Source organism: Kryptolebias marmoratus, linkage group LG19 (assembly GCF_001649575.2).
Source record: "Kryptolebias marmoratus isolate JLee-2015 linkage group LG19, ASM164957v2, whole genome shotgun sequence".
Lineage (NCBI taxonomy): Eukaryota > Metazoa > Chordata > Actinopteri > Cyprinodontiformes > Rivulidae > Kryptolebias > Kryptolebias marmoratus.
The window spans coordinates 13,231,058-13,254,163 of record NC_051448.1 but is presented as its reverse complement, the minus strand read 5'-3'; the positions used below and the strand labels follow the sequence as shown (position 1 = coordinate 13,254,163).

The 23,106-nt window shown below is 37.3% G+C and overlaps 2 protein-coding genes across 4 annotated transcripts; both read right to left on the bottom strand.

Annotated features, from left to right (window-relative positions):
- Positions 1 to 150: 150 nt before the first annotated feature.
- On the bottom strand, positions 151 to 10,040 carry LOC108247671 (G-protein coupled receptor family C group 6 member A-like). The gene is made up of 7 exons (XM_017435983.3): positions 7,388 to 10,040; positions 7,104 to 7,270; positions 6,553 to 6,671; positions 5,614 to 6,402; positions 5,027 to 5,233; positions 3,608 to 3,734; positions 151 to 3,461 (listed from the first exon to the last, which is right to left on the bottom strand). The coding sequence occupies exons 1-7, from the start codon at positions 7,972 to 7,974 to the stop codon at positions 2,431 to 2,433; spliced, it is 3,027 nt and encodes a 1,008-aa protein (XP_017291472.2). The 5' UTR covers positions 7,975 to 10,040; the 3' UTR covers positions 151 to 2,430.
- A 3,190-nt stretch (positions 10,041 to 13,230) lies between these two features.
- Positions 13,231 to 23,078, bottom strand: LOC108247686 (G-protein coupled receptor family C group 6 member A-like). Of its 3 annotated transcripts, none has more exons than XM_037981583.1 (8): positions 22,911 to 23,078; positions 20,489 to 20,606; positions 20,195 to 20,361; positions 19,284 to 19,405; positions 17,330 to 18,097; positions 16,586 to 16,798; positions 15,845 to 15,968; positions 13,231 to 15,716 (listed from the first exon to the last, which is right to left on the bottom strand). In XM_037981583.1, exons 3-8 carry the CDS (start codon positions 20,328 to 20,330, stop codon positions 14,680 to 14,682), a joined length of 2,400 nt encoding a protein of 799 aa, XP_037837511.1. In that variant the 5' UTR covers positions 20,331 to 20,361; positions 20,489 to 20,606; positions 22,911 to 23,078; the 3' UTR covers positions 13,231 to 14,679. The 3 variants fall into 3 exon arrangements, with proteins under 3 accessions (XP_037837511.1, XP_037837510.1, XP_017291495.1); XM_037981582.1 differs by lacking the exon at positions 22,911 to 23,078 and having other exon boundaries at positions 13,231 to 15,578; positions 15,666 to 15,716; positions 20,489 to 22,882; XM_017436006.3 differs by lacking the exon at positions 22,911 to 23,078 and having other exon boundaries at positions 20,489 to 22,880.
- Positions 23,079 to 23,106: the final 28 nt, after the last annotated feature.

The following is a 23,106-nucleotide window of genomic DNA, read 5'->3' as shown; positions in this document are numbered from 1 at the left end:
CAGCCACCACACACACACGCACACTCACAAACAAACACACACCAGCAGATTGATGTTTGTATGTACACACACTGAAATCACTTACTTCTCTGCATGTACACACTCAGAAACAAGACGTACACAAATCCTCGCAGCAGGAAAGGAACAGCCAACAGATAAACAGAAAATGTCATCATGAAAACTGGAGAAAAGAGACATTCTCAGAGGAACCACAGAATCTCACAGTAAACCGACTAATTGCATCTGTTAAACCGAGCACTGGTAAATCTGGTTGAGACCCAAGACATTGGTTTTATTTGCTTTGCAACCCACAATAACATAATAAATGTGCCATCACCAATGTCGACAAATCCAAATTTCCTACATTTGATTACTGTTTTGCAAATTATTGTTCAAATACAAGTGAAGTTCAGCACTGACAATTTTCCGAGCAGATAAAATAAGACATATCAGAAAGAGTTATTCATACAGTGGCTTATCTTTGGTGTGTGTAAACAGAAGAAACACTGATTTGGTTTAGCCATGTTGCCTGGTGGGATCATTAAGAGGAAAGTAGACAGCTACACAAGAACTAATCTAATCTAACTCAACAAATTTCTCATTTGCAGCAGGAAAGGAACAGCCAACAAATTTCTCATTTGTTGAGTTGGTCAATTTTTTCAGTTTTTTGACCATAATAATTATATATACCACACTGGCTTAGTCTGTCTTCTATTTAAACCTGCACATAACAAAATTACATCCAAAATAAGAAAGACAAAGATGAGACAATCAAAAAGCAAAAAAACCCCACAATTTAGAGGTTTAGCTGACATGAAGTCATCCTTTTCAGTTTTACAATATTATAAGACACCAAACAAAAGACACTTGAGTTGATCATTGTAGTTACCACATGGTCAGTCACAACTTTCCATTTACTCATAATGTATAACAACACTGGGTGAGCCTGCTATTTATTTCATATTCCCTATTTTACCAGTAAAAATAAACTTTGCAGATATATTTACAATAAGATGTTGTGTATGTAACATCAACAAAACTGGAACGACCCATCAAACGTTGCATCAGTTACTGCACATTTATACAATTTTACAGTACCTCAGTATTGATTATCAAAAGGAAAAAGAAAAATAAGTAAAACATTTATATTAAAAAGTATCACATATTATTTCATGTTACCTTTGGTAAGGTATTATTGTAACAGGTCTTGGTAGTGTTTGAGAATTTTCAGTCTATGTTTACTACTTATTAATGCCAAACAATTCATAAAATGCAAGATTTTAATGTTCTTGGCCTCCAGATGTTTGGTCAAATAGGCAACAGGAGCAAATCAAAGAGACACAATTTTGTAAACTGTGCTTGATTTTGAAAAGTTCTTCCATTTTATTAAAAACAACTTGCAGAAGTAATAAGCTTTGAGCTCTGAATAAATAATTTCCCAACTCTTGAAACGTGGCAGCTCTAACATTGTTTAATACACTCACAGTCAAAAAGGTGAAGCACCCAGAAGGAATGATTTGGATCTAATTTGCTGCACATGGCAACCAGCAATGGGTATGAAAATGATTAGATTTACCAAAAGCTGGCACATTCAGAACAATCACTAGAAGGCATATGTGGTGGCATCATGAGTGGGGAAATAGTGTTATCAAGCAGTTGCCAGAGCAATTGTCAGTCAAAACAGTGGGTGAAGGTCACCAAACACAGATGAAGCCTCACAAACATATTAGGCAGCATTACTAGCACTTGATGGACAAGGGTCAGATTGTGGCTTGGCATGAGACTGCGTGGTTATTTTTTGCAACTGCCCTTTATGTGGGGTGTACGGATGTCACAGTGGCCTGATGTTAAAACCAGTAGGTATGTGTGGAACTAGTGGGTACATTTGTGCACCCACACATGTTGTCAAGGTTCTGGTTGCTCAAGACAGACCAGACCAAGGAAGCATCATTGTATTGTGTGCCAGCATTACAGAAATCTGGCATCAGGCATCAACTCTAACCCAGTGCCAATCTCGAATGCCTCTTACAACAGCTGAGGGCAGACTTGCTGCAGGAGAACGCAAAAGCTGTAAGACTGTTAGGTAATGAAACAATATTTGTATCCAGGTCCAAGGAGGGGCCACATCTTACTGGCACCAGCAATATACCCATACCTCCAACTTATACATTTGATACAAAATTGGATTTTTTGCAGTACAGTCACATGAACTTTTCAACATGTGCGGCTTCATTTCATTTCCACCTCTCCATCTGGGTGCTAATCGTCTTTGTCAGTGAGTGTGTTTTGTGTTGTAGCTGCAAAAATGTTTAACAAGTTTTGTAAATCTTTTTTGTACCATCCAGCTTAAACATTATAAAGTTAAGGTGTTTTGCATCATGATATGTTGAGGGTTTTACACTGGTGCAGGAAAGAATGGCATCTCAGAGTTTATGGACCCTTATCTGTCAGTGGCTTTGATGGCGCTGGCTCTGACATTGATTCCATAGATAAAGCAGGGTTTGGGATTCCATCAGAGATACATGAAGATGGAAACCAGTTTTCATCTTTGTCTTTTCCTATGGAATATTTTCTAATATCTCTGCAGAAAGCAACTTCTGTGTTTGCTTCTCGCTTGAACAGGATAATGTAACACTTGGTGAAGAACTGACAAAACAGGATGCCGTAGGCTGAGAAGAGGATGACGACCATTTCAACAGCTGGAAGGTACTTGCCTGTGACATTGATATATACTGGGCCAAAGATGATCCAGGCAATGAAGTAAATCAGCATTGAAAAGGTGATGAATTTTGCGTCATTATAACTTTCAGGCAACTTTCTTCCCTTGAAGGCAACAACAAAGCAGATGATTGCTAACAAACCAATATAGGCTAACATGGCTCCAAATGCTGCAGGTAAGCTTTCTTCACAATACCAAAGACGTTTAGAATCCATTGGCTTCCATTCCTGTTTTGGAGGGTTGACTGCAAGCCAGACTGCACAGATCAACACTTGACCTGCCATGCACAATGCAATGATGGCATAAGGCTTGTAGAGCTTCTTGAGAACATCTTGTGTTTTAGGGTCAAACTCAAAGGCCAAGATGATTTTAAAAGACTTGACCAAGATGCAGGAGACACACAATGTGAAACTCAAGCCAAAGAACACTTGTCGTGCTTTGCACTTCCAATCATTGGGTTCATCACCAAATAACACTACACTTCCAAATGTGCTCAAAAGAGAAAGGAGGAGAATGATGCTGATAGGACCCACACATGAACGTACAACCGGTGTATTCCAGCAGGCAAGGAAGATGATGCCAACAATGAGGGTGAGCAAAACTCCTAGAGCAGTAAATGCCAGCAGCACATTATGATATGGATTTTTCCAACGCATGAACTCATCTTCTTTTAGAGTACAATTTTCTGTACCCTCAAGTGAGTAATGGGTTTCAGTGTTACACTTATAACACTCAACAGAATCTGCAAACAGAAGGCAAACACTAATCATCATTTAATTTTAGAGGAGCTAAGATGCCAACAGGCCTCAAAGAAACAACTTTTGTCATTATGATTTTGCTTTTACTGAGATTTAAAAGTTGCGACTGTTGTTTTATTTAAATACCCACCGGTGGTGTTGGAATATTGATTCTCAGGACACTTTCTGCATTCAAAGCAGCAAGTCGGCTGTCCTGTAAGTGACATTTTCCTTTCACCTGGAAGACAAGTCCTTGCACACCTGGAGACCACTTTTTTCTGTGAAGAAAAATGTCATAATTATGCAAGGGATTTTTTTTTTTGTTTTAAGTTGTTGTTTGCTTGCTTTTAAGTCACAAATATATAGGAAAATCTTAGCTTTGACTCATAGATTGAAAAAAATCTTAAAAGTTCAATTCATTGCTGAGTTGCTCAAATTATACAGGATTTGTGGGGCAGCCTTGATTAAGTATTCTAACAAAGAAGAACCCGCTGAATAAGATTTAGTGACACAATATCTTTTGAAGCACTTGTTGCTATAATGATTCCTGCATTTTCTGTGGAGCAGAGGGAAGAGGTGAGGAAGAAACACAAACTCAAAATTGAACCTGAAACAATATGCTGCTGTACAACAACAAACTGCAAGTCTCAGAAACCTCTGGTGGCCATGAGTGTAAATTTCTATTTAAGTACGATGCATTATGTAGGACAGGATAAGCAGGCCCTCCACTTCAGGGTTTGTAGTGAAAATTCTGAGCTCAGATAATTTTGTAATCAATAAGATTCTCTGTACTCTGCAGTCCTAAAGGAGTATGAGACATTCTGGGTGAAAGAAAACAAAAATCTATATATTGTGGTCTACAAAATGCATAGAATTTGTGGTATTTTGAGGAGTTTTTGGCAAAAATCTTGGAAGATTTAGAACAAAGTTTGAGTGCATGATATCACACACGAAGCTGAACATGACTTGGTAAAATTTCAAAATATCATAAAACTTTTTTTTATATGGGTTTTCAAAAGCTTTCGTAGAAGTGCTGAATTGAAAAATGTAATGAAAATAAAACAATAACAGACAAATTACAATGAGTGATTCAACGCTTAGGCGTTGGTACCCTTAATAAATTGAGTGCTCATTTGTTTGATATTACATTATGCATAACGTTAAAGGTGAAGGACACAAAATTATGGTATTTGCTTTATTTAAGAGAGACATTTGACTTGAATTATGCCAGGACTCGAGATCTAAGTAATTTGTAATTTACAGGTAAAGGTAGGACAGAGTTACTAAAGGTAAATCAAAAAGTTTATGAACAAAACTAAGTTAATGTTATGTCATAGTATGAGCTACTTCCTCAGATTCAGCTCCAATTGGTTATTGGTTTGTGGAATATAACTCAATATTTTCTGCATTTGGTTATTTCATTATTAAAAGACACCACATGACATACAAGGAGTATAAAACAAATAATTAGCTAAGATAAAGACCTGATAAACAGACATTGTATCCATAAAGCTACTGATGAATAAAACGTACGATAAATTTTAAAAAAGATAAATAACATAATACTTACGGTTTGGATATTTAGTTCATTTGAGGTGAAAGTCATCAACTTGTGTACTATGTCATAATGACCAACAATGTTGTTCATGTCCAAATCAGGAGGAGAAGCGTACTTCCACAGGATGATATCATAACCTGAGTCAATGTCGCCATGCACATCAAATGCATAACTTTTCCCATTATATAGGAAATTGGCTTCTTTTAAGGCACCTCGGAACTGAAATTGCAAAGTGTTAAAAGTTGTGATTAGGACTGGTATACCTAACAGATGTTTATTAAAATATGTTATATTGATGAAAGGTTGAGCTTTTTAAATTTAATTATTTCTACATCTATCAATAAATAAAGTATTTATACACCATAAATGTTTCTTCTACGGATAGCAAAATACTAAATTAATCAATTTTGTAAAACAAAAAAACCACACACACACATATATATACATATATATATATATATATATATATATATAATCAACTTTTGGTGCTAGAAAATAAAGTTAGTTAAAGTTATGTACTCAATCACAGAAAACAGAAATAATAGTCATAGTAAACATAAAAATACATGGTATTAATCTATGTGTGTTTGGATGCATACCTGTGCTGGTTGTAACGTGGATGTGTCACACTTCCTGGTGATGCAGAGGTCTTTAACAACTTGGGCGACTGCTTTAACTGCCAGCTCAATACTGAACACAGCGTATGGCTGTGTCATGCTGATCAGTTCCTTGATAGCTGCATTCACAGACTTGTTGGACACACTTGATTCATTAGTAGAGTACCTTTTCTTGTTTAGAAAGTCCATCAAAAATGAGTTGCTCTTGTGGTGGTCAGCATTCACATCAAGGGTACGAAGATATTGCTCAAACTTGGATGTGTTTCCAGATTTAAGAGTGATCCCAAAAACTGTTCCAACATCTGTCAAACTCCATCTTTTGGTATCCAGTATTTCAATTGATTGGGACCAGCTATCACTGGCCACCCAAACTTTGTTTCTCCCCCTGGAACTTTGGAGAGCCTTCTCAAAAATGTACATCATATGGTTGGGTTTTGCAAAAGACACAATGACTGAAACATTTTCATTGTCAGTGATGAATTTGACTGCGTCATTAACGTTGTGTTCAAGGTTTTCGTCAAAAAGGAACTCTGGCAGGAAAGAACTGAAGGCAAAGCAGATGTCGTACTCTGCTGCATAACGTCGGAGGCGTTCAACTGCGTAACGACCATATTCTCCATCAGTTGCCAAAACACCAATCCAATTCCAGTTGTGACCTTTAAGAATCTCAATGATGGCACGGGATTGGTGATCATCCTCTGGAACGGTTCGCAGAAAGCTTGGGAAACGAGTTTTATCACCCAGGAGACCGGAAGTTGCACCATAACTTATCTGTGATGGTATTACAAGAAAACCGTTAAATCAGAAACAAATTCATCAGAAAAATAAGAAATTATAGTATCACTGTGTTTATATAGTTCTCTTTTATAATACAGATATAGCTTTTAAAAAGGCAATGAAGTGTTTTCAGCTCAGTCGTACCTCAGGGATGCTCTCCAGGTTAAGTAGCCTTGTAACCGCGATAGATACTTCTGAGTGGTAATCACCTACAACAGCCAGCACCGGTGGAGAGGAGTGCTGTCTACCATCCCCGCTAATGCCTGAAAAAAGTCAATTTATGAATGAAGTTACTGTATCAAGTAAATTCAAGTTCCCTTGAGCTCAAATTGTATGTGTTAATTCTTATTAATGTTGTAGCTTGCTCATAAATCAGTATTTGACCAAAGAAAAAAACAACATACAGTACATGCTCAAAATTCTCTTAGTGATATTTTTGAGTCAATTCCTGAAAAATTAACTAAAATGTGGACCCTTACAAATGAAAAGCATTCATTAGTCTTTCTTTACAGTGAAGCTTGATAAACTACTGGGTTCTTTAAGACAAATTGTACTTTGTGAAACATTTCATACTGCAGGAACATAGCTAACTTAATCAAGGATGGTTTAAATTTAGAAGCTTAAATTAAAAAACTAAATAAAGTCAAGTATTTTCCTTCGTCAGTCATGTTTATTCTGATCTTGAGGGTACTTACTGGTTTCTCTCATGAAGGACAGAGTGTTGTTCAGTGCAGTGGTAACGTCACTACAGGAGTCACGTATGAGATATCCCAGAGTGATATTCCCCAGCTCACCACTCTGATTTATCTCCTCTATTGCATGAACCATAATCAGGGACTGGGCCAGCCGGGCAACATTGAACCTGAATTACAAAAACAGCTTCAATATAATCAACTACATTTTATTTTAACAGATGCATTCACACCCAGTGTTAAAGAGTAAGTGTATAACAACATTCATAACATTTTTAAAAAATTACCTGTTGCAGGTCCATTTTATGTCTCCATTCATATTGACAGCTTCAACACTGTCGTGTATTGGGAACAATCCTCCAATAATAATGTCACCTGGAGCCTTGGCTTCATTTACGCATTCAGCACAGAAAAGTTGGAGTGAAAAAACAGCTAAAACAAAGCCAAAACTGAAAAAATGTTTCATCTTCGTTTGTCTACTTTGCTTAAATTTTCCTTTGAATATCTCCAGTAAGCCGATTCTGAAATGCAGCTGTGTGTGCGCCTCTGGTGTGAATGAAAAAGACAAAGCTGGCAAACTTCCTGAGCTTAAAAGATAACTTATCACTTTCTTGATCGTTTTGATGATCACATGGGTTACAACAATTTGCGTGAGAACCTGTGGAATGTAAAAAATGTTGGTTCTCTTCCTGATTTTACCAGAATACTTTTGTACTTCTGAATGACAGTAGCTGGACACAACTGACATTTTGATTTGTAGTTTACTTAAGTTATTTCTGTCCACACTGTTGAAAAGAATACTTAGTTTCAAAGAGATAATGTAACAAAATGCATTTAACGCATCAGTTAGATGCACCTCACCTAAAACTGGCATGAGAACAAAGCCATGACATTCCAAAAAAAAGGTCTAAAAATAAAATTTGGACAAAGCCAAAGGAAGCAAAGAAGTTATTGTGCACTTTTAACTGTTACTGTACATCTTGAAGCTGTGTGTTGGCTACAGTTAAACCAAGAGAAGCATGATTTATTTGTTGGGGAGGTGGGATGGTCATTGAATGTATTATTTAACCTAAATTCTCAGAAAAATAAAATGTCTTGAGCTTTATTCTATTTGTATTTAGAAGAAATGTTTGTAGTAAATTTGAAACTTTGCATTTTAGTATTTTGAGCTCATTTTTGTCAAATAATTGGTTTCCTTTTTAATACCATGTATTGATTTTACTTTTGATTTGCATTTTTATGGGGTGACTTGTTGTCCAGTGCCTTTGACACCATCAGACTAGCTCTCCTGGGTCAGAAGCTGACAGCGATGCAGGTGGACCCCCCACTGGTGTTCTGGATGATGGACTATCTGACTGATAAACCACAGTACATGCATTTGCAGTGCTACAAGTCTGACAGGGTGATCAGCAACAACGGGACACCACAGGGAACCATCTTCTCCCCTTTCCTCTTCACTCTCTTCACCAATGACTTCAGTTACTGCACAGAGACTGACCACCTCAAACACACAGGAACTGGTGATGGATCTGAGGAGGACCAAGGCTCTGGTGAGCTCTGTTAATATTCAAGGGTCATTGTTGAGTACAAGTGCTTCGGGGTGTACTTGGACAACAAACTAGACTGGTCCAAGAATGTGGAAATGACCTACAATAGGAGCCAGCTCTATTTTCTGATACATCTAATATCTTTCAACCTTTGCCAAAGCATGTTGTGAATGCCTTATGAGCCTGGGGTGGCCATTGCTGTCCTGTATGCTGTTGTCTGCAGCAACTTGAGGGTGAGGGACACCAACAGACTCAATAAGATTATCAGGAAGGCCAGCAATGTTGTGGGTGAGAAACTGGATTTTCTGTGCTCTATGCTTTTGGGCTTCCATCTTCCCTGACTGGTCCCCTTCACCGTTGCCACATTCTCTCTCATACTCATTCAAGCTTCAAACCTCCTTTTTCTACTGAAATATCTGGCTTTATCGAGACATCAAAACCAACTACTGGTCAGCTCTGCCCCTTCCCCTCTGTTGTGGTAAAAGCCTGCCTGCCCTCTTTGTCACCCTCTTAATCACAATTATTATCCACTCCTCCCTTACCACTGGTACAATTCCTTCTTTGCTTAAGTCACTATAACTTCTCAAGAAACTTAGAGCAAACCCAACTGATTTAATTAACCTGCATCCAATCTCCAACTTATCTTTTATTTCTAACATTCTTGAAAAAAACAGGTGTATTTCAGGTTTAAAGCTACCTGAAATTTCAGTTTGGTGTCAGCTCCTCACACCGCACAGTAATAACTATTGTCAAGATTTTGGAAGACTTACTTACGGCAGCTGACTGACTATTACCTTTGACACTGTTTCCCATGATGCCGTTCTCCAGATTAGCTTCTATTGGATTCATTCACACACCTTTCAATTGGTTTAAAGCTTATCTCTCTGGCTGCACTCAGTAAATTTTGATCAAAAGATATAAATGTAAGCCATTTCCAGTCACTATTGGTGACTCAGGGGTTTGGCCTTGGGCCACTCCTTGGTAACATTTTTTCACATATTCAATATAATTTTTATTGCTATGCAGATAACACCCAACTCTGTATTTCTTCTAAGCCCATTTCCACCCTTTCACCTACCTCCTTCTCTGATTGTTAATATGAAATATAATCTTGGTTCACCTCAGATTACACAGCAACAAAAATGAGGTTCTTCTTGTTGATACTAAAACCAACTGTTTCCAAAGCTGACAGCTGTTTTCTCACTATTGGCAACTAAATTATTTCCTTCTCTCTTCAGGTTTAAAGTCTGTATGTCCTTCTTGATGGTCTTCCTTACAATCCAGCTCACATAAATAATGTCATCCTGTCATGAAAAGGCAGTCTGTCCTTTCATCTGCATGCTCAAACCGACAGAACCCTGAGCACAAGACACAAGGTTACTAAGTTGCAGCATCTGTGCATTCATAGATAACAGTGACAGCGAAGTAGTCCCGCTTCCATTTTTTTCTTTACAGTACAAGGAAATGGCACTTCCCACCAAAAACACGAGTCATTTACTGGTAAGAATGAGTGCATGCCACAAACTTATGAGCAATCTGTCAGTTAGGTATTTGCTCTTCCCAAACAAGAAAATCAAGTTAGAAGAGAAGCACATTCTTGTTTACTTGATGAGCAAAGTTTTGCGCAACTTCTTTAACAGTTTAACCAACTAGTTTATAAACTAGCAGAACATAGTGAGAGTTAGTGTGATTTGCAACTTGGTGAGTGTTTATTAATGAGCAGAGGTAGGTTTTGTTCTGTTCATTTACTAAGTCAAAAAAAAAAAAACTGTGCCAAGCAGCTGTTTGACACACACACAAATGTTGCTATTTGGTTGCAGACAGGCTAAGAACTATGCCTGATATTGTCCCTCTGCTATGTACTGACTTTTAAATGTCATTATCAGCAGTTGAAGGCAGTTAGATTTCGTCCTCCTTTTAGTTTCTTCAGTGACAATAATATCTAGAAAGGTTGGGTTTGAGAGATGAGTGGATTACTTGTTACTAATAGAAACTGTACTATAACTTACCATAGATTTCAGAGTAGAAATCAGTCACTAAGACTTTCTTTTTTTTAAATCTTGATTCAAGTCCAGATTCTTTCTTAATGAAAATGAAAAGTTTACAACCCACAGATTTAACCAGTGTTACACATTAAGTGTTTATGGACCAGACTAAAGTATGATTTTTGATTCTCTCTTTAATGGCTAGTGTTTTTTAATATTCTGATACAGATAAATCTGTTGATGAATATGATACAAAACATTACGAAAGAACAGTCAACCCATGTCAGCTGAGGAAGAAGTGAGGGGAGGGCCTTGTTCTCGGGGCAGATTCACCAACCTAATTGCTGACTAATCACCTATAAGTGAAAGTATGAAGAAAATAAAACTGACAAGGCGGCTCTATGACATTGTTGCCTGTTGTTTTTGGCTTGGCATCAGGCATGTAGGTGCGGCTCTCTGCAACTTTGAGTACTGAAGATACTGTAGTTAAATGGAAGAGTTGCAGTGAGAGCAGGGAAGAGGCCTTCTTAGATAAGAGACTACGAATTAGTGCTTTTCAGAATTTGTGTGCACATTACTAAAATTAGGGTAAAATTCAGAGTAGAATTTAAAAAGTTACTTGACATAAAACACTCTCAACAACCAAGCTCCGGGTTATATTAAAGATCTCATTGTTCCAAATCTTTTTAACGGAGCACTTCGCTCTTAGGCTGCAGGTTTACTTCGGGTTCCTAGAGTTTCTAAAAGTAGAATGATAGGCAGAGCTTTCAGTTATCAGGCTCCTCTCTTGTAGAACCAACTTCCAGTTTCTGTCCATAAAGACTTTCATTTCTGATAAATCCTTCAGAGTTGGTTTGGGTTTCCTGAGCTCTCCCTTAGTTCTGCTGCTATAGGTTTAGACTGGAGGATAAATTGACCACATTTCCTCACTCTGCTGCTGTTTTTACTCTCTCTACTCTCTATGTTTGTATTTGCAGTTATTGTTGTCAGTAATTTTGTGCTCTTTGCTTGTCTTCCCATAGAAACTCCACCGTGCCCAGTGGGTGCTGTGTTTGTCTTTGTCTCTTTCCTTCTCTCTAATCCCAGCCACCCATTCTAACCCCGGTTCAACTGGAGGTTTCTTCCCGTTAACAGGACGTTGTTCATTTTCACTGTTGCGTACTTGCTCAAGATAGGGGCTTGCGTCAAAGTAAAGATTTGATGCAATCTGCTGGCTTCCTTACATAACTTTACTTTCTGTTGTGAATTTTTGTTGCTATATAAACAAACTGAGCTGAATTTAGTTAAATGTTTTGAACTAAGCACACTGTCCACCTTCATACTGTTTTGCCAAGCAGGAATCTGTTGCTAAAAATGATAGTCTTATGTCAGTCAAGCTTAATCCGGTCAAAGTCTTCCTGTGCAAAAGGATGTTCCATGTTGTCTCCCTATTTCAGCAGATTGAACTCCAAATAAGTGTGTTCTACTTAAGATTGTTGCATTGTTTTTACTTTTATTAACATAGAGTGTCAGCTTATCTTTCCCTATTTCAGCCAACTTTCAATTGTCATGTTTGTTTTTACTTTTAAAATAGAATTTTATTTTCTGTCCAATGTTATCTTTCCAAATGATTTTCTAATATAGTTGTTTAGGATGCATCACATTTAAAGATGAAGCTTTGTTGCTAACAATTTATTATTTTTCTGACATTCTAGAAACTAACAAATGACTGATTGTTGCAAGTTGATTTGTGAATGACAATATTTACATGGAGGTTTCTAATTACATGAATTAGTGTGGTAGTAGTTTTACCTTAAAGGCACAGTACTGCGATCTCTGTGCTGGTCTCACAAACTGCTGGTCTCACTGCAGTGATGTTTTTCCTCTGGTGTCCTCTGCTGGACTCAAATGGTACCTCTCCCAACCTAAAACATTGTAACTGCTGCTGAGCTCCTCTTTTCATTGTATGTTTCTTCATGCCTCTCATTTTATTAGGAACAAATAAGAGGTTAAAAATTATCTGACAGAAATTATGCCTATAGCTCTGAATGGCAGAGTTTATAAACTAAAATAAGTTCTAGTTGTTTTTTAAATGTCGTGTTTTAGCCTAGGTTATTTAAAATTTTAAATTACACCTGGCTAAATTTGCACTGTTTTTGTCTCGTTGTGCTATCAGAAAAGCACATAAAAGTTTCTTCTTAACTATGTTTATCTTTTGGAGTCATATAATATTTCTTTTTCTGTTCTGTTTTTCTGCTCTTGACTGCCTCACATTCTCAGAACGGGGTGAGTGTTAATCCTTAGTCTTATTGAATGCTTTTGTCTCAATAAAATATAAAATCACTTGTTGCAAAGAAGGTAAAATATCTGAAGTTGGATTTCTCACTAAGTAGCACTTTTATTATGTGTTTGTGTTTCACTGAAGACAAGGAAAAAAGAGATGTGGCATCAACACTGTAAACTACCTGTCCTTACAGCATCATTTCGATAATGCTGTCAGTGGTCAATAATAACGTCTCCCTCACATTCATCCTTCCACTGACCATGACTGTAAAACTGTTTAACGTCACAATTTTTATCCTCTGTCTAAACCAAAAACACAACAAGAGATCATAGCTGTCCAGTGTTCAGTAATAATGACCGACTTCGCTTTTTTATTTTAAAAAAAGAGAAATCACAGTGGCTCTGAGGTACAAGGAAACAACAAAACAGTCCAAGAAAGAACAACTTAACCATATTTAAATACATGAAACTTAAAAAGGTAAACACGAGGTCATTAATAAATGCAACCAGTTATCGTATACAACAAAAAAACACAGTAACAAAAAATATGACAAAACCAAAAACATCTTTAAAACCACAAAAGAAGAGTAGAGGATTCTTTTCACAACACCGCAAAACACAATGTAACAGAAAATACTACAGAAGCCCAGATGCCCTTAAAAGAACAACAACAAAGAACTATTTGGCGAAGAAAACCATAACATTTCATAAATCTTGAGTTTTAAATGTAAAAACGTTTATGACAATATATATTATAGTTGTAAAGAAAAGTGAGATGGTTTTATGATTTGAAAAGTGAGGCTTTGTAAAAATCAATAACATTGCATTTAATTGAACTGTTAAGAACGTACATTATTTGAATTACTTTAATTGCTGTAATTTCAATTTATATTAGTTTCTCTACCTAGTTAGGTGTAATATTTTATGTTTTACAACATATTTCTCACATACTGTATATTAATAATTAGACACAGGAACGTGTTGTGAAAGCCAAAACAGGGCAAGCGCCCCCTTGTGTCTGTCTGCAGTATAAGTTTAAGTTCATGTAAATGAATGGGACTAAAATATAAATGTACACCTCTTTTCCAGGTGTTGACTTCTGCTGATTTACATAGTTCCTACCTTGCTGTTGTAGGTTCAAATGTTTTGTTTTGGGTTTTTTTTTTTTTTTTTGTTATTTGAAGCCTAAAAAAAACCCATGAAGTGTGCAGGGAGAGTAGGCAGGACTTACAGCCGCACATTTATGCTGCACCAGCTCCAAAAATACAACGAGGCAGCATCTAGATGCTGGATTCAATTTTGAACAATAGGAGGCAAACACACTTTGTCAATATCATGATATAAATTATGTTGATGTGGTGAGCTCACGTCACAGAAACGTAAATAGCTTGTGTGGCTGTGCAGTCAGTTTACTACATATGAAATGGTGACGGTTGCTTTACGGCTTATAAAAACAGCCAATGCCTTTGTATTGTCTACCTGTTATATATATATTTTTATGTCCATGCAAACTTGCATGCATGTGGTACGTGTTTGGGGCTTGGAACGGTAGAGATGGGCCCGCCTCACCACTATAAGATACTGACTGCTGATAGCAACTCCACAGAACCACACTTTAAAAATTTTATTTCTCTTTTCAGTGACCATTTAAATTAATTTTGGGAGCTGTGCTGGCAAACTTAAATATTGTTCTACCAGTTTCTTACTGATAAAGTCGTCCTGCAGCATGGTCGGTTGAGGGTTTGAGATTGTAGCAGGAGAGGACGGTGTCTTAGTAAAATGTATTTATAGCTGCTGATGAAGGTGTGGATCTGATGGCTCTGGGTTTGGCACCGACTCCGGAGAAAAAGCTGGGTTTGGGATTCCATCAGAGACACTTGAAGATGAACACCAGTTTCCGTCCTTGTCCTGGTCTTTTCCTGCAGAAAAGTTCCGAATATCTTCACGGAAAGCAACCAGTGTGTTTGCTTCTCGCTTGAACAGGATAATGTAACACTTGGGGAAGAACTGACAAAACAGGATGCCGTAGGCTGAGAAGAGGATGACGATCATTTCAACAGCTGGAAGGTACTTGCCTGTGACTGTGACGTGTACTGGGCCAAAGATGATCCAGGCAATGAAAAAAATCAGCATTGAAAAGGTGATGAATTTTGCATCATTGTAACACTGAGGCAACTTTCTTCCCTTGAAGGCAACAACAAAGCAGATGATTGCTAACAAACCAATATACACTAACATGGCTCCAAATGTTGCAGGTAATTTCTCATCACAATACCATTGACGTATTTCTTGCTCTGGCTGATAGACCTCCTCTGGAGGGTTGATTGAAAGCCAGACAATACAGATCAGCACTTGACCAATCATGCACAATGCAATAATGAGGTAAGGCTTGTAAAGCTTCTGCAGAACGTTTTGTGTTCTTGAGTTAAATTGAAAGGCCAAGACAATTTTAAAAGACTTGACCAAGATGCAGGAGACAGACAATGTGAAACTCAAGCCAAAATCCACTTGCCGTGCTCTGCACTTCCAGTCACTGGGTTCACCACCAAAAATGAATACACTCCCAAATGTGCTCAAAAGAGAAAGGAGGAGAATGATGCTGACAAGACGCACAGAAGAACGTACAACCGGTGTATTCCAGCAGGCAAGGAAGATGATGCCGACAGTGAGGGTTAGCAGAATTCCTAGAGCAGTAAATACCAGCAACACAATGTGATATGGATCGTCCCATTTCAGGAACATGTCAATTTTCTTCTCACATTTTGCACTACCTTCTCCTGAGTATTCAGTTTTTTCATTACACTTATAACACTCTTCAGAATCTGCAAACAGAGAAGAAATGTTCATTATCTTCAAGTTAAAGCTAACAGGCCAATAAAATGCACAGAAGTGGATATTTGCTTTCATTATTTTGCTTTTACTTATGATTTTTCTTTACTTAAACACCCACCTGAGATGTTGGAATAATAATTCTTAGGACATTTTATGCATGCATAGCAGCAAACAGACTGATTCTTGTACGACAATTTCCTTTGACCTCGAGCACAGCTTGGACATTTGGAAGTCACGTTTCTCTGCAAAGAGAAATTATTTTCATCATCCAAGAGAAAGAAAAAGTTTAATACAACTCACTGAAAATTTGCAAAAGTTACTTGTGATACGTCACTATTTGAGCAACACAAACACAACTTGCAAACGAAACTGAAGTGTCATGATTATCAGTCTTTTAGTTTGTCAATGTCCCAGAGAAACCTGTTTGGAGTCAAAATATCTACTAATGTTGTAAAAACATGCTCATCTGTGAAGACAACATCTGTGTGCAATGTTCTGTTGAATGTGTATGCTTACTGCCTAGGAAATAACTAAAAAATATAAGTTGGCCCACAATAATGTGGGTATTTTACTTCATAAGTCAACAAAAACCTCAAAGATGGACATCTGGGAAATATATTTGAACAAGCATAATATTGTTTCAAAAAGTTCAGGCAGCCTCTGGATTTCATTTGAATTTTTTACATTAAAAAATGCTGTATATTGTGCTTGTTTACATATTTGTACCGTTTCAGGTACTTCAAAACCTGGTTTACTATTGATATCCAAAAAAACATGCCTTATGGAAAAATGTAATACATATAAAAAACTGGGATAAATGATAACAGAATAACTAACTTATTGAAAGGCAAATACTTACAATCAGGTTGTCAAAAACTGGTGTTTCTGAGTTGTTGATCAGCTGCTGGTTGCCTATATCATAATGTTGAACAATATAGTTCGTGTCCAGAATACCATCTGAAGTGTATTTCCACAGGATGACATCATAACCTGTGTTGAGGTTGAAGTTCTCATCAAATGAATAATTTTTCCCATTCAGGGTGAAATTTGCCTTTTGTAAGGCATCTCGGAACTGAAATTGCAATGGGTTAAAAAGCTGTGGTTAAGAATGACACAGCCAATAATTGCTCATTTATGCGTCCCAATTACCAAAAAACATGATGTTTCCTAAATTTTCAGTCACAGGGACCACTGTCACCTCTCCTACTACATTTGTTTTATTCTCCACCAACACATCTAACATACAGTATTAGCTAAAATACCCATTTTAGTTTTGCCATTAAGCTTGTTTGTTAGTAAACAGTTGGCTGTCACAGGGCAGCATTTTTATTATATAAGCACTGTTTTCATCCATTTTACATTTCTATCTACGGCAATTCTGTGTTCTTTGAATAGCATGATAGTAAATAAATTAGACTGTTATGAATTTATTTTTTTCACAGTAAAACCAGGTCCTATAAAGGCCTACAGCTGAGAGACAGACTTGTGTCAGCTCATAATTCTCAGAGATTGCAATGAGGAGTTTCTTAAAAGTATGTTTTTATTCATAGAAAATAATAATTCTAGTCACTGTAAAACAATGAAATGATGTTTGCGTACGTACCTCTGAGGGTTTTAATGTGGATAAGTTACAGTTCTTGTTGATGCAGAGGTCGCTAACAGCTTGTGCAATTGCTTTAACTGCCAACTCAATACTGAACACAGCAGACGGTTGTGTCTTGTTGATTAAGTCCATGATGGATGGCTTGCCTGACGTGCAAGAGTTATTTTCATTTAAAAAATCCATCAAAAATGAGTTATTTTTGTAGTCAGTTGTAGAGGTTTTATTAAGATGATGAAGAAACTGCTTAAACTGGGATGCATTTCCAGATTTTAGGTTGGTCCCAAAGACTGTTCCAACATCTGTCAAACTCCATTTACTGGTATCAAGTGCATCAGCTGACTGAGACCAGTTATCACTGGCCAACCAAACTTTGTTTCTGCCTCTGGAGTCTTGAAGAAGTTGATCAAAAATCTCTTCCATATGGTTAGACTTTGCAAAGGATACAATGACTTTCACATCTTTGTTTTCAATGATGTTATTGACTGTTTCATTGATGCTGCCTTTAAGCTTTTTATTGACAAGAAACTCTGGTAGGACAGAAGTGAAGGCAAAGCAGATTCCATGCTTGCTTGCATGTTCTTGTAAGCGTTTCACTGCATAACGACCATATTCGCCATCAGTTGTCACAACACCAACCATCGTCCAGTTGTGTTCTTTGAGAATCTTAGTGATGGCAAGGGTTTGGTGATCATCTTCTGGTACAGTCCGCAGAAAGCTCGGGAAACGGGTTTTATCACTCAGAAGACCAGAGGTTGCCCCATAACTTACCTGTGACAATAATGCACAGATAATACTGTTAAACAAGAAACAAATTCAGCAACAAAATAAGACATGTTGTCACTTTTTATGTTATACGTGACTAACCCACCTTGGTCCAAGCATAACACAAAGAACATAACAGGTGATTTATTTTTTTTGTGTGTCATTTTGTCACATGCATCCATTCATCTGGAATATACATAAGCAACAATGCTATGATCTATTTATATTTGCAGTATTAATTTCATAGTATTTTCCTGCAGTACTTAAATACATTAAATGCAACTACACTGGGTTTCTTCTAAGGTCAAATCACTTATTCTCCTGACCTGATCTTCAAGACTCTAGACCTAGGAAAAGAACCCAAAATTTAAAGCTGGAACAGGGGCCAAACCTCCCTGATGGCTGGTTCCAGCACAAGTTTTAAGTAAAAACTCTGAGTCTGTTAGGTTTTATTTGTTAGCCCTGAGCAAAAACTGCTACATAAAAGACACTACACAACTATTCCTTTTTGTCTGAGGGATTAATAACAACTATGAGATCACAGAGAGGGTTTTTGTGGTGTTTGTTGTAAACATATTGCCAAGCATGAATGGGCTGACTGTGAAGCTACAAGGAAGACAACAGTTTGTTGGTGAAACATATTCAAATGTGAAGGCCTTCTAGGTCAGCCGGACTTTGTTTTCTAAACAAATTACAAACTAGTCTTTTGCACATTTTCTCATGCAAGCAAAACTGAAAAAATCCTTTCAACGTGTGAAGAGATCCAGTGGAATGATGGAAAATCTACATGGAAAGTTCAAACTACAACTCTTACTATTCTGAAATAATACAAGTTACATTAATTATTCCATATGATATTTAACTCATACCACATAAGATTAAAATAAAACACGTATGTGTTGACTTTTTGTACATAAACAATATGAAATTGGCAAGAGCAGCTATGTGGTCTCTTCCTGTTTTCCACTGTTTTCCACTGTCTAGACTTAAAAGAAATTATCATGACTACTGGATGAAGGTTCCCAGTTAACACAAATGCACATGAAGCAGTAACATCATATATGTTTTAAAAAACAAATGTGACCCTTGAACCAAACAGTTTGCTCACCCCTGCTCTTTGTAGGTTATTTATTACTGTTTGATAAAGTTAAAAAACTTTAATAAAATGTAATGTGTTTGTTCTCAGTCGTACCTCAGGGATGCTCTCCAGGTTAAGGAGTCTTGTAACTGGTACAGATATCTCTGAGTAGTAATCACCTATAACAGCCAGGATGGGTGACGAGGACTGGTATGTATCTTCTGTGTTGATAAACTCTGCAAAAAAAACATTTGTGTGTGCAGTTACTATATTTACATTTAACGTCCACATGAAATCAAACTTTATGTTTTAATATTTATATATAAAAACAGCATGAAAAGTAAGGGAATTTGTGTTTAGTTTATTATTTCTTTATTATAACAATGATTCTTGGCATTAAATCTTATACTTTTGGAAAGCCTGCTTATTTCCCTTTAAATGGTGCCATATTTAATAGGAGAAATAATCGAACCGATAGATGGATGGATAGACAGACAGATGGACAGACAGATGGACAGACAGACGGACGGACGGACAGACAGATAGATAGATAGATAGATAGATAGATAGATAGATAGATAGATAGATAGATAGATAGATAGATAGATAGATAGATAGATATTTATTTATTTATTTATTTAGATCTACCAAAAAAGTACACTGTAGGCAAACAAAAAGAATTTCTCTAAAATGTTCAGGTACCAGACTTAAAATGAGTGAAAGATTTGCCATACACTACAGTATAGCTACAGGATCACCTCCACTGTCCACAATACGGTAAATGGTGCATGAGTAAAATTTAAAGAAAATATGGACTATATGGACTGCTAAAATATGATCAAAAGTGTGGATAAGAAGCACTTTGTTCAACCTAGAAGAGGCATTTACGTATGGGCAATTATAAATCAGTAGAACTCCCACAGGGGCCAAAAACTGCCCTGATAAATTACTGAAATCTGTCAAAGTTGTAAATTTAAACTGATGTGTGGCTCACTTATGTTCATACCAGTCTTGAGAGTACTTACTGATTTTGCTCATGAAGGACAGAGTGTTGTTCAGTGCAGTGGTAACATCTCCACAGGAGTCCCGTATGAGATATCCTAAAGTGATGCCTCCCAGCTCATCCCTCTGATTTATCTTCTCTATTGCATGAATCATCATCAGAGACTGAGCCAGCCGAGCATGGCTGAACCTGAATAATCAAACCAACAGTATTATGTGCTAATATATCTTGTTTCAACACATGCATTCACGCTCAGTGTTGAGTAACAATATGACAACATTCAAATGGATTTGTAAAAAAAAATTTAAAAAAATACCTGTTACAGTTGTTGTTTCCAAGTTCAACGCTTTCATGTATTGGGAACAATCCTCCAATAATAATATCACCTGGAGCCTTGGCTTCCTTTACGTATTCAGTAAAGGAAAAATACTGAGCTAAAACAGCAACAAAGAAACAGAAAGTGAAAAACTGTTTCATCTTCTTGTTTGTCTAGCTCGCTCAAGTCTTCTGATAAGAACACCTCTGAAATCTCAGCTGTGTGTGTTTCTCTAGTGGGGCTGCAAGAATAGAGCTGTCAAACAACCTCAGCTTGAAATATAGTTTAACCTATATTAAACATATTCCTGGTTCCTTGACAATTTGCATAGAATTCTTTTGGGGGGAAAATTGCTGTCTCTTTTCCTGGTTTTATTTAATCACTTTTGAATGGCATTGACTCAACAAATCGACCAAAAATATTTAAATCACACGGCAAGTTGTGTTTTAGTTTCCTGAAGTGATTCCATTCAACTTTGTGTAAAAGTCAGTGAGATAACATGCACCAGCTACATGAATTTCACCTCACTTTAAACATGGTCAAAGACAAGAAAGCTATGGAATTCCTACTGATGGCTAAAACTAATTCTGTATAAAACAGAAGGAAGTAAAAAGGCTCCTCTCTTTGTGAATGTGTGTGTTGTAATTAAGACTGGGAGTTATTCTCTGGTCACAAATGTGTTTGAGTGCAAAAAGTTTCACACATGCCTGTATATGGCTTCACTGAGAAAATTTATTCTCGACATATGTCAGCATATCTTCCACTGTGCAAACCAACTCTCATTTGTCAAATTTGCTTTTAGCTTTTGAAGTAGAGGTTTCTAATTACATGAACAAGTAATGCAGTGCCTTCCCTCTGGTGACCTCTGTTGGACTCAAATGGTAGCTCTTATAGATGCTTTAGCTCCAAGCAGACATTGTCCTCAAGAGTCAACTGCTGCTGGACTTCTGGCTTTTCATTGGACGTTTCTCACTGTCTGCCTCTCTTAACTTTAAAAGCTAAAGGTTTAAATCTTGCAACTACAGCTATTGGAGGTTCTTCCTGATTTGCACTGAATGACAAGGATTTTTTTAAGGTTAAGCAATGTCGTGTCAGTAGGTGGCGGAAATCTGAGGGGGGATCTGGTATTTAACTAGGCCACACATAAATGAGGAAATAAGAAAAAATTGTGGTAGCGTTGTAAAACATATTCAAATGTGAAAACCTTTAAGGTCAGACTTTTTTCTTTAAACAAATTACAAACAAATCAGTATCACATTTTTCCACGCAAGCAACACTGAAAGAAGCCTTTCAATACTCAAAGAAGTACAGTGAATTCATGAAAGGTCTGAACAGAGAATTCTGCCACTGACTTTCTGACTTAGAAAACCTTGAGAAGTCCCTGCAGCTTGTTTCGTGTCCTCTTCTCAGCAACTTTTGTTAACCAGCAGTAATGGGAATGCTACTAACTCCTGTGTGTGACAGTTACTGTAACTCTTACCACGCAGCATTACAATCAAACATGCATGTGACAAACATGCACATTTTAACAAGTGGTGCCCTAATTTTATCTTTGATTCAGCTTCCTGAAGTATCATCTGCAAAAATCAGAGACGAGACCCTGAGGTTCCCAAACCAGACACGCAACTCTCCAAGACTGCTTCTCAAGATCCTGTCCATTAACATCACAAACAGGATCAGAGACAATAGACAGCCCTGGCGGAGTCCAGCCCGCACCAAGAACAAGCTCAACTTTGTGCTAAGAATGCAGACACAGCTCCTGCTTTGGTTATACAGTAACCCTGACCCCCCACATAACGCCTCGGGGAACACAGTCATAAGCCTGCTTCCGATCTACAAAACACATGTAGACCAGGGAGTCAAACTCCCATGGCCTGCTTAGCAACCCTTCAAGGGTGAAGATCTGGTCCACTGTTCCACGACCAGACTGAAAGCAACACTGTGTCCTCCTGGATCCGAGGTTCAACAGTCGGTCGGGGCCTTCCTTTAAACTTTCCCAGGGAGGCTGAGAAGTATGATCCATCAATAATTGAAACAAATATCTGATCCCCCTTTTTTAAGCACGGGAACCATCACCCTGGTCTGCCACTCCGCACACAAACCTATAGAGAATATGGACATTTTGGTCTTTTTTCCATTTGCGTTTCTAAGAATAGCACTTCACAGAAATCCTTAAAACTTTTCAACTTGTTTGTTCCAGCAGACGAAAAATAACAAATTGCACATCCTAAAGGAACAGTCAATATGCACCAAAGGCATAGCCTGATAAGAAATTGCTGTCAACCTTAACAGTGACTAACTTATTGAACTTTATTAAATAGTTTAGGTTTATCTGTTTATTTAGGCTGTTGTAATGTTTAAGGCACAAATCCATATATGTTATAAACCCTATTCACTCGTAAAAAGTTAAGATTTTACAGACCCTCTGTAGCAGGGGCTGGTAGATTTTCCTTCTTTATTTGTTTCGATAAGTTCCATTTCTATCTTTTCGTGCCAGTTTTACCTGTCAAAAGTCTAAATTTAACACCCAGAATACGCTTGACTAACTAAAGTTTCGAAAAAATAAAAACACTTTCTTTTCCGGTGTTACGTCGGCCTCAGAGCACGAGACCGTTAAT